The 11,903-nt window shown below is 40.9% G+C and overlaps 1 protein-coding gene across 2 annotated transcripts in view; it reads left to right on the top strand.

Annotated features, from left to right (window-relative positions):
* Positions 1 to 505: 505 nt before the first annotated feature.
* The window catches only part of TRABD2A (TraB domain containing 2A), a 156,710-nt gene continuing 145,312 nt past the window's right edge, over positions 506 to 11,903 (top strand). For both annotated transcript variants that reach the window (XM_077475417.1, XM_077475418.1), the window contains exon 1: positions 506 to 882. In XM_077475417.1, coding sequence (XP_077331543.1) covers positions 778 to 882 — 105 coding nt within the window. In that variant the 5' untranslated portion in view covers positions 506 to 777. The remainder of the gene's footprint in view (positions 883 to 11,903) is intronic.

Below are 11,903 nucleotides of genomic sequence, written 5' to 3'. Positions count from 1 at the left end.
TCAGGGCGCAGTGCTCGGCGCTCCGAGCCGACCCTTTTTTGAAGCCAATTAGATCTTTAGGCTCCAAATATGTTCTTCTAAAAAAATAAAAAGAAACATTGAAATCCATGTGTCCTGGCGCCCTGCATGTTAATTAGGGGTCCAGGCGCATGAATTAAGGGGGGGGTGCGCCCCAACATGTAAACCTTTAGTACAGACAACCTTTTACACAGGTTCTTGCTTACAGCATGTGCTTTATTGAAGAACGTTTGTATACATGCAGAATATTGCTTCCCATTGGGATGTATTATAATATTTCTGTGAGGAGAGGCCGGGAATTCCTCCTTTCTAGGTCATGCACTGTGTTTGTGAGTGGCGGTAAGTTTGAGGTAAATTCGGCGGACTGAGTCCCCATCCCACACTCTTACACGGTACCTGAGGGCAGCCCGCACCACCCATTCTATATATGTACAGGAGGGAGGAGGAGGAGGGACACAGGGAAAGTTCCTGACACCTCCCACAACTTTCTACTGCCGCCGCACACATCCCGACATCGGAGCGGGTCACTGACTCAGGACTAATCCCATCATTACACAATAAACGAATCTGTCTACAGGCTGTCCGTACAGCAGCATGGCACCCCGGAGCCGCTCTGTCCTCACTGCCCTCTCCTCTCAGGAGACCCCCGCCAATTCCCACAGCTCAGGTCCTCTGTGAGAGAGAGAGAGAGAGAGCCCGGGATACACGACGTGCTCTCCTTCCCCTCACCGTGCCTGCTGGAGGAGCATTGCAGATACCATGGTCACCATTCCCAATGGATTACTACATGCCTTTCTACTGGCACTGGTCACAGCCAACCACCGGAGCCTCAGGGACCCGGCACACTGCAAGCTCAACAACAAAGTAAGTGTCAGCTCTGGGGGCACACACACAGTCTGCTGGGCTACGCTCACACATACCTGATCTATGGAGGGGCCACTGACCCACATCCTGCTCTGTGTTCTTGTCCTGACTAATGACAGCCAGGCAACTAGCATTTCCACAAGGGAAGGCCAGCGATAGCCTATATACTTCCCTCAGGCAATTGCAATGGGGATTATGGTTTATACATATTTATTGTACAGTCTATATAGACTATTTACATTGCTCTTTTTTCTTTCTTTCTTTCTTTCTTTCTTTCTTTCTTTCTTTCTTTCTTTCTTTCTTTCTTTCTTTCTTTCTTTCTTTCTTTCTTTCTTTCCTTTCTCTATTTATATCACTATATCTATCTTTGCTTATATCACTCTTTCTTTCCTTCCTTCTTCCCTCTATTTATATCACTATAGCTCTCTTTATTTTTGTTCCTTTCCTTTCTCTATTTATGTCACTATACCTTTCTTTGTTTTTGTTTTGTTTTTTTCCTTTTTCTATTTATATCACTATATCTATCTTTCCTTCTTTACTTATATCACTCTTCCCTCCCTTCCTTCCTTAATTTCTTCCTCTATTTATATCACTATATCTATCTTTCGTTATCTCATTTTTTTTTCTTTCCTTTCTCTATTTAGATCACTATTTCCTTTTTTTTTTCTTTTCTTTATTTCTTTCTTTCTCGTTCTTTTTTTCTTTCTGTCTTTTCTCTATTTATATCACTATATCTTTCTTTTCTTCTTTCTTTCCTTTCTCTATTTTCTTCTTTCTTTCTTTCTTTTCCTATTTATATCCCAATATCTTTCTTTCCTTTCTCTATTTTCTTCTTTCTTTCTTTCTGTTCTTCTTTCTTTCTCTGTCTTTCTTTTTCTATTTATATCCCTATATCTTTCTTTCTATCACTTTCTTTCCTTTCTCTATTTATATCACCATATCTTTCTTTCCTTGCCTTTCTCTATTTATATCACTTTCTTTCTTTTTTTTCTTTTTTTTCTTTCTTTATACCTTTCTTTCTTTCTTGCTTTCATTTTTCTATTTATATCCCTATATATCTTTATTTTCTCCATTCTTTCTTTCCTTTCTCTATTTTCTTCTTTCTTTCTTTCTGTTCTTCTTTCTTTCTTTTTCTATTTATATCCCTATATCTTTCTTTCATTCCTTCTTTCCTTTCTCTATATATATCACTTTCTTTCTTTCTTTCTTTCTTTCTTTCTTTCTTTCTTTCTTTCTTTCTTTCTTTCTTTCTTTCTTTCTTTCTTTCTTTCTTTCTCTTTGTTTCTTCAATTTATATCCCTATATATCTTTCTTTTCTTCCTTCTTTCTTTCCTTTCTTTCTTTCTTTCTTTCTTTCTTTCTTTCTTTCTTTCTTTCTTTCTTTCTTTCTTTCTTTCTCTTTCTTTCATTTCTCTATTTATATTACTATATCTTTCTTTCCTTCTTTTCTTGCTTTTCACTATTTATATGACTTTCTTTCTTTCTTTCTTTCTTTCTTTCTTTCTTTCTTTCTTTCTTTCTTTCTTTCTTTCTTTCTCTTTCTTTCTTCAATTTATATCCCTATAAATCTTTCTTTTCTTCCTTCTTTCTTTCCTTTCTATATTTTCTTCTTTCTTTCTTCTATCCTAATCATAGCACAAAATACGATTTCTGGCACACATTGATGCGATGTGGAAAACGCAGCGAATCCTGTGCATTTCCCTCAGCTCATTGCAATCGAATGACGTCCATGCAATCTGCTGCTGGGGGGCAATGTTAGATTAATGACACCCTAAAGCAGCTTGCAAAACGCAGTGCGATTGCCAGAATATAATGAGATTCACAGGGAAAAAAGGGGTCCTGTACCATATTGGTATGGATGCATACACATTGTATGATTTGCATAGGATTGCAGTGCAATTTCTGTGCGAATCACATGCAGTGTTCCACATGCACCAGTGTGAACTCAGGCTACATGTTTTTCATGTGGCATTTAGTCCTCTGCATACATTTACTACAAATATTGTGTATTTATTTTTGTTTGTGTTTTATAACTTCCCCTGAAGTCATAGACTGTTAAATATACACTGTTTCAAAACGTGCACCATTTCCTTACTTCATTGTTTTGAGTTGTTAATGTTATCAGAGTGGGCAATGTGGAAGTCATGTTGTACACACTGTATATGATACATAAAGGACATGTGTGCCCAACATCCTCACTAGCAGACATTTGCAGCAATATAGGTGCCAAGCATTCCAGAAGTTCATCACTTTGACTTCTCTTTCCTTATGTATGAAACCACAGCTAATCAAAGCTGGGTCTTTAAGGACATTGCTCATTGGTTAGAGCTGGAATGAGCTCTCTTATATCTTAGTTAGGAGTAACAGTAGTGCATTAGTGCCTGGTGTCAATAGGGGGAGCATCCTTGATGTGAATGAGCTGTTCTTCACTGATGCAGTCCTGGAACAGAACATCCGTGAGTCTCAAGTTGGGTAGACACTGTGATTTTTGTTTTTGTTCAACCAGCAGGTTAAAAAAACAAAAAACAAAAAAAAAAACTCAGATTCCTGTATCCATGCAAGTAATGTGGATGCAGTAATCTCCCCCATTGCGCTATTGTATCCTGACAATGGGGACTCCCTCTCCACCTGTCAGAATACACTGATCAGTGCTGCAGCCACTTGAATGCTGACTTTCTTGCAGGACTGTTCGACAGAAGCTGGTCTAACGATCTGAACAGAGGGCTAAACACAGATCGAAATTCTACCAGTTCCTGCTGAACCGGTCGAATTTAGATCTATGTGTACCCAGCTTTGGTCACTGGTTATAACCAATAAAGAGGCCATCAAAAGACATATTACTTGTGGTGCAAACAGCCTCTCTTTCTTTGTAACTTCTCGCAGAGCATTTAACGTTTAAGTTAAACTGTAAAGAGGCTGATTTACTAAAACTGGACATTGCAAAACAGGGTGGATTTGACTTAAATCAAGCCGATTTACTGGTAAATGGCGATTTCATTTACTAGTAAAAAGGCTTAAATTAAATCATGATTTTTAAAGAACAACTGTCATCGCTGCCCCGCAGCGGCTCCTTCTCTGACCTGTTGTTGACTCACGACAGTCCCATTCACTTTAAGGGGATGGCTGGTGATGCGGCAGTGACAAAACAAAGTGAGGGACGTGACGGCAGCAGGTGAGTGGACTGGTAGTTAGAATCTTTAATATTTGCAAACAAAATGAAGGTTTCCTATTTAGAATAATAACCTGTCAGATTAGTAAACCAGCGATATCAGAACCGATTCAATTATGCAGTTTGTAGTGTACATAGATATGCAAACCATGGGATAAAGGAATATTCCTGAACTTTGTTTTATCTCATGGTCACTGTGATATTGTGTGAATGCATCAACGCAGTGCATGTCATCTCAGCTTGCAGAGCGTGGATTCATTGAATGATTTTACCAAAAATGTAAATATTGCAGAATATACAGCTTCATGCTACATAACTAACTAAGCTCCATTTCATGCTGAATAAACTAAAATATTATTGTACCTTAAATAGAAAACTATCTTTAGATAGGTTTTTACTCCAAAAGCATTTTATTAAAATAAATTTGATACAAAACAAAAAAACCTGATTAAATGAAAAAAATTATTATTATTTTTTTAATTAAATCTTTGATTCCTTTGTTTTTGTCAAAGAACATGCTGATGTTAGAAGCTGATTGTATACCATACAAAGCTGCATCAGATTTTGCACTCTCCAATTTTAGTTCATTGGCTAACTCAATATATTAAACATTTAAAACAGAGTTCCACCCAAAAGTGGAACTCCCACTTTATGGCCTCTTCCCTTGCGACACTGAGCTTTTGAGGAGGAGGGGGAGGGGGGGGGCAGGTACCCAAATGGCCACCAGAAGCAGAAGCATTCCCTCCCGAATTCTTCTGTGACAGGTCTCAGAAGACTTCGGGGTTAGGTACAGACCGCAGCGCCACTCACGCATTTGCAGTGGGCATCCAGCTGTGAAACCGCAAGCTGTCACAGCCAGGTGCCCACAGTAAGGATTCCGGTGCTGCCGAGGGAGGACACTGGGAGAACATGACTGTGGTGAGTACACCGCTGAACCATGGGGCAGGTGAATGGCTGTTTATTAAAAGGCAGCAACTACACTTTTTGTAGCTACTGACTTTTAATAAACAAACAAATGCCTGGAACTCTGCTTTAAGCTTTTAGGTCTGGTTTACACTAGTGTGATTTCAGATGCGACTGGAGACAAACAGAAATCGCATTACAATGGAAATTACATTGTTTGGAATGGTGTCCATTCACAGCAGTGTGACTCAGCATGGAGCGATTTTGGAAGAGGTTCGTTTATTAATTTGGTGCGATTCCAGTGTGATTTTGGCCCCATAGAATATACAAATTTTATTTAAGTTGCATTCAAGTAGCACTACATAATTGCACTGAAAGTCGGACCTAGCTGTAGAGTGACCTAAATGCCTTCTTAAGGCTTTTTACATTAATGGGAAGTGTATAAAGCCTGCACAGAGGCTCTAACACATCTTGAAAGATTGCAACTTTAAGGCCCTGTGCACACAAACATTTTCAGGCATAAAAATTGCCTAGCAGATACAGATGACCATAGAAGTGAATTGCTGTATGCCCTTCTACTAGTGTAAATGCCAGTGATTCTGTCCATCAGCGCTTACCCCTGCATGCAGGTACAATATTTTGTCAAGGATGCAGAACTTCCACGTTGGGGGAAAATACATCATATGCATTATGCACAGCCAATGGATGCGCAGAACCATCAGTGTTTACATGAGGACAGAGGCACTTAGCAATTCACTTCAGTGGCTAGCTGTACACCCCACCTGTGACTACCCACACGCAGGAAAATGCTGTGTTATTAAAGCTAGGCATATTGCTTGCCTGAACATGTCTGTGCATGTGGCTTAATACGTTTAGGTTAAGTTCATTTTAAGTTAGGCAATGAAGGGTTTCACTTTAACTCCAAACTTTCTGTATTAATCAGTGACTGACAGTACAATACTTTGCTGCTTTTTTTAACATCTTGAAAACATCAGTCATCCCAGCAATGATTCCATGTGCAATGCAGTAACCTATTGCCAAGATCAATTTATACATCTGGACTCTGCATCTGGATGCAACAAATGAATCAAATCTATCTATTTTTACTGTCAGATTTTGTACCCCCCTTTAAAACTATTCAGCTGTTGATTTCCAGGCAGAATAATGGAGGATTTAAAGAGATTTTTTTTCACAGTTTGACACCCACCCCCTTAAACAACAGAGCTCCAAAACACCCTGCTGGCAATGGTAAACATCATGGTGAAAAGCAATAAATTGTACAGTGATAGGTTAACTGAGGCTCAATTTGGCTAGAAATGTAAAAAGTTCAGCTGGGTCCCACATGCTGCCTTTACCTCTGTATCTCTAATCCACAGATATACACCTTAAAGTGCCACACACTCCACACCATTGCTCCTAATCTACGATCTCTTATTTTTTGGAACAAAAAAGCTGGTGGTAGCTGATGTGGAGCTCTCAGGTGCAAGGACTGGCCATGTTCATTTAAAGCTAGGCGAAGTTCTGCTTTAGTTTTGACAAGTACCCGCTCCCACTTCCACCTGGGCAATCCGATTGTAGGTTCAGCTCCCCTCTCTTTGCCCACAGCCTTCTGGAACATGTCACAGGTCCCAGAAGGCTGTAGGACCATTCACAAAGCAAAGTGCAGCTAACACATGTGCAGTGGGAAGCCGACTGTAAAGACGCAAGGAGTCACCACACTAAACATGTTGGCGCCAGGGCCCGAAGACCAGTGAAGAACCGACCTGTGTTAGGATCCTTGGACAGGTAAGTATCCTTTTATTAAAAGCCAGCACCTACAGTATTTGTAGCTGCTAACTTTTAATGTTTTCTTTCTTTCTTGAAGAACCAATTTAACATAAGACTTAGGGGTTGACTTACTAAGTCCGTGTTCACACTGGTACAACACGACAGTCATTCGTGGATCCAACTTTGCCCTGGGACTTTGTGTCTGCATCCCGTTCAACTTCAATAAACAAGATCGAACTTTGATCCCAACAATAGTAAGCCCTTTGTGCCTGGTATGGATTTTAAGGGGAACCCCCATGTCAAAAAAAAAAAAAAACAGCGATACCAGACCATGTTCCGAGCACACATCCTGGCAGGTCAGGAAAGGGGGGGGAATGAGCGAGTGGGTGCTTTGGGACAGAGGGGCTCTCTCCCCGACAACCCTGGGTGGTGGTTGTCGGGGTCTGTGGGGGGCTTATCGGAATCTGGAAGCCCCTTTTAACATGGGGACCCCCAGATCCTGGCCCCATCACCCCTACATTGTACCCCTACTCATTCACCCAAAAAAAGTAAAAAAAAATAAAAACAGTGCACAGGTTTTTGACAAAGTAATATATTATAGCAGCTGCAGCTTCTTTTCTCCTTCTGATATCTTCTCCCTCCGGTTCTTCTCCTTCTCCGCTGATGTATTCTTCTGTTCCGGTTCTTCCTCCGTTCCTCCGGTTGTTCTTCTCTCCGCTGTCTTCTTCCTCTGATCTTCTCCTGATGCTAACTCCCGCATTCCATTCTTTGGCGGTTCTTTTATAGACATTGTGGCTATCCGCCGACCACACCCAGAGACCCCGCCCCTTGTGACATCGCCAGCGGTGGCATGATGGGGCGGTGACATGACAAGGGGGTTTGGCCTGGCCGGAATCCAGGCTGAGGTTGTCACTCCATTCACTCCATTGCAGCAGGACACCGTGGATGTGTGACTTCCAGGGGTCACCCTTCCTTCCTTTAATCTTTGCGGTTGCCAGGATGGGCTCCACGCCCTGTCAGCACTCTAGCAGCCATTGCGGTTGCACTGTTGTCCACATACCCCCTCCCTATTGAGCCTGAGGGGCCCACACACTTTTCAATGTTCTTGGGGGGTGGGGGGGGGGCTATGCTGGTTTTCTTTTTAAAGTTTGGCGTGGGGTTTCGCTTCAAGATCCTCAGAGCACAAGTTGCATGCCAAAGTCGGATCAGTTAAAATGATGATCCAGCTTTGATCTGACTTCAAAGATATTCAATGGGCTGAAGTAGGACCATAGTCAGACCAAAGTAGTGCAGGAACCTTTTTCGAAGTTGGAACCATGGATTTATACATGTCATGTGAAATGTGCTCCCAAAGTCAGAGCTTATGTTGTACCAGTGTGAACCCAGCCTAAAACTGGAGAGTGCAAAATCTGGTGCAGCTGTGCTTGTTCAATTAAGCTTTGACAATAAAACTTGGAAGCTGATTGGTTTCTATGCAGAGCTGCATCAGATTTTGCACTCTTCAGTTTTAGTAACTCAACCCTTTAGTATCTCAGATGCATAGAGAAATAGTGGACTGGGCCAGGTCATGTATTTATGATATTATCATCAATATTATATGTGTCATCATAAGGGACAATTAGGATAACAGTAAAAAAAATCTACCCTTAATGCCGGTTCACACTGGGACGATGTCAAGTCGCTCCGACTTAGAAAAAGGTTCCTTTAAAACTTTGGGGGCTACTTGCATTGACTTCTGTAGAGAAGTAGTTTTGCAAGTCGCCACAGCTGTCGTGTCCAGGTCGCCTGAGGCGGTTGCGCTGCATGTTGTGCTGCCTCAGTGTGAACCGACACTTATTGACTTATTTATTACAAGTATTAATATAGCGCTGACAATTTATGTAGCACTTTACATATGTATATTGTACAGCAGTCCCTGCCTTCAAGGAGCGTACAAAGGTGCCTAAAGTCGGCCACAGATGGATCGAATCTCAGCTGGTTCAGCAGGTACTGGCTAAGATTCAATCTATCTATGGGCAGGCTGGTTGTACTGAATTCGATCCATCGATCGACTTCAGTACAACCAACCTCTCAAATTATTTACATACGATCACTGCTGGCGGCTATAGCCACTAGCACCAATCATTGTATTCTCCCAGCAGAGAAAGCTTCCCTGACTGTGTTGATGGGGGAGTTGAGCAATTTTCTTTCCTTCCACCAGTGATGGAAGGAAAGAAATTTGTATAATCTATGGCTTGCTTAACTCACATTCATGCATACACATGCTAGGGCCATGCCAAAATGCACCACGGTGATGTACAGTGACATAAATGAAGCATCAGATGCAGGAAGAAGTAGTAGTGGTAGTCAGTTTTTGTTGACGCTTATGTCTTTTTATCTAGAATTAGCAGATAAGCAGATTTTTTTCTTTATATCACAGGGTACTTGACCACTTTCTAAAGTAGCAAAGAATGCCTCCATTATAGGGAATTGTATTTTAAAACACAACTTTAAGAAACTTGAAAATTCTCCCTGGCAGTAGAGTTGCGGCCAAACTGCGTGGGGTTAACGGCTCATTTAGGTCTAGGGGCATAAAAAAGATCCTATGCTCCTTCACTCTGCTAGACCGGTTTCTGCAGCATCCTCTCCCCCGTGCTCCAGCAGTCTAAGGTCCTGGTGCCATCAAGTTGTATAGAGAGTCTATAAGCCTGCACTGGATGTGTTGAAGCCAAGGGACAGTCTGCCAGGGAAGTGGAGGATTGGGCAAGTAAAATTGCTTTTACTCTCCCCTAGACCAAATTAGCAGTTAACCTTTGCAATGCGGGCGCTATCCCCTTGCAGGGGGGAATTTTCAGATTTCCTGGAGATAGGCTTTAAACTGAACATACATGTGTTAAAGGACACATTTCACAAGGGAATTATGTAGGCTGATGTATCTGACCTCTCCTTCTGAGGATGCTAGTTCCCTGGCTGCCATGTCGATTTTTTTACCTCAATCATTTTGAACTACTGATATGAAACAAGTATAGCGATAAGGAATTCTAATACTTTTCTGACCATTATTTACAGTATGATTGCTCTAGCTGTGTGTCTTAAAATTATTAAATTAACAAATGAAGATTCTATAATTAAATTGTATTTCATAGGTCAGTTCATAAACTTGTGAGCATTAAAATTTTTTTTAACATTGAGCAAAAAAAAAAAAAATGACAGTGTACATTTAGGAATATTCACAACGTCAACTCATCTGGAATGATGTCCCCATCTTATCACTGCCATAAATTACATAATGAATAGCTAGCATGACACCTTGAAGTTTTTAGGTGCCCAGAGCTATGATAACCATCAGTATTATAATCTGGAGTATTAATGTTTATTCCTGTTCCTTGTGAATCTTCTCTTTGTTTCATATTCTACATTTTATGATGGTAATAGGCTGACTGATGGACTATAAAACACCTACCTCCATTCGCCTAGCAGTAGTATCATAGCCACAAGTCGTTAACATTACAAAGCTAATTGAAACTCCAGTAAAAAAACTTTATTGAAGCTTTGTTTTGATATCAAGAAAGAACACAAGATCTGTATTTATTAAAGGAGAGAATGTTTCTTGAGCTCACTTAGATCTTTTTATGCCTTTGTTTACTTAAATTACAAAATGGCTAAACTGCTCAATCAGAACTGGCTCGGGAAGTGTCTCAGTGCAGTGTCGTTCTTCTACAATCTATGGGAGTAATAGCACTGGGCAATATATAACAATGACTAAACTGGAACAACATGTATTTGGTGGTAAGTGTGTACAAAAAGAACCTCTATTTTTCTTTTAAAGTGTACGTCTAGCCAAATGCTTTTTGTTCTTAGTTTTAGAGAACCCTGCCAGGTTTATATTACTCTTAAGCCGCGTACACACGGGCGGACTGTCTGGCCAACTTAGTCAGTCGAAACACATTTCAACGGACAGTCCGCTCGTGTGTGGGCTTCAGCTGACTTTTTCAGCGTGCAGTCTGGCGGACTAAGTATTTCGGAATTTCCGTAATACTGTTCGTCATACTTTCAGCGGACAATCCGCTTGTGAGTAGGCTAGTTCGGACGGACTAAGTATGGCGCATGCTCAGAAAGGATTTACACGGCGAAAGGTTGCATTGCTGTGTATTGGACTTCCTATTTCTAGTCCCGTCGTACGTGCTGTACACGTCATCACGCAAGCTTTCGACGGACTGTTTGTGCATCCGTGTGTGGTCAAGTCCGTTCATTCGAAAGTAGGACGGACTGTCCGTCGGATTGTCTGACGGACTAAGTTGGCCATACAGTCCGCCCGTGTGTACGTGGCTTTAGTGTCAGTGCTGGGGATATTTGTCAATCTATTTGTCACTGAAATCAGGGTGGATAAAAATCAATCATTTAAATCAATCATAAAATCTGATAGTTAAAGATAGTTTTCTATTTATGATTCAGCATGAAATGGAGCTTAGTTATGTAGTATGGGGCTTTATATTCTACAATATATACATATTTGGTAAAATCATTCAATGAATCCAAGTTCTGCAAACTGAGATAACATGCACTGCATTGATGCATTCACACAATTTCATAGTACCCTTGAGATAAAACAAAGTTCAGGAATATTCCTTTATCCCATTGTTTTGCAAATCTATGCACACTATGACCTGTTTGATTGAATCGGTTCTGATATCGCTGTTACTAACCTGACAGCTTATTATTTTGAATAGAAAACCTTGTTTTGTTTGCAAATATTAAAGATTCTAACTATCATCAAGAATAAGTCCTTACATTTAAAGAGCACCTGTCATTTCAGATCCATCATGGCAGCGCCTGTTAGCGGAAATCCACTCCCCTGCTGCCGCCACGTCCCTCACCTTGTTGTGTCACTGCCACATCACCAGTCCTCCTATTAAAGTGAATGGGACTGTCGGTGAGTCAACAGCGGGTCAGAGGAGGAGCCCCTGCAGGATAGAGATGACAGTTGCTCTTTAAAAAGTATGATTTAAATCAAGCCAATTTACTAGTGATTTAAATCAAATCCACCCTGACTGAAATTGAAAGATAACTCAAGAATTTTTAGCTATTATCAGAAAAGGGGAAAAACTAATAGTTGGAAACAGATTTTCCTGATGATTGGTATTGTTCCCCCAAGATAATTCAATAGTAGGCATGCCTGCTTAGTGTTAAAAACATGCCTACT

The sequence above is a fragment of the Lithobates pipiens genome, unplaced genomic scaffold (genome assembly GCF_037356315.1).
Source record: "Lithobates pipiens isolate NorthernLeopardFrog02 unplaced genomic scaffold, aLitPip1_a1.2 Scaffold_13, whole genome shotgun sequence".
Taxonomy (NCBI): Eukaryota; Metazoa; Chordata; class Amphibia; order Anura; family Ranidae; genus Lithobates; species Lithobates pipiens.
Note: the sequence above shows the minus strand (reverse complement) of the source record. Positions and strands in the feature narration are given on the sequence as shown.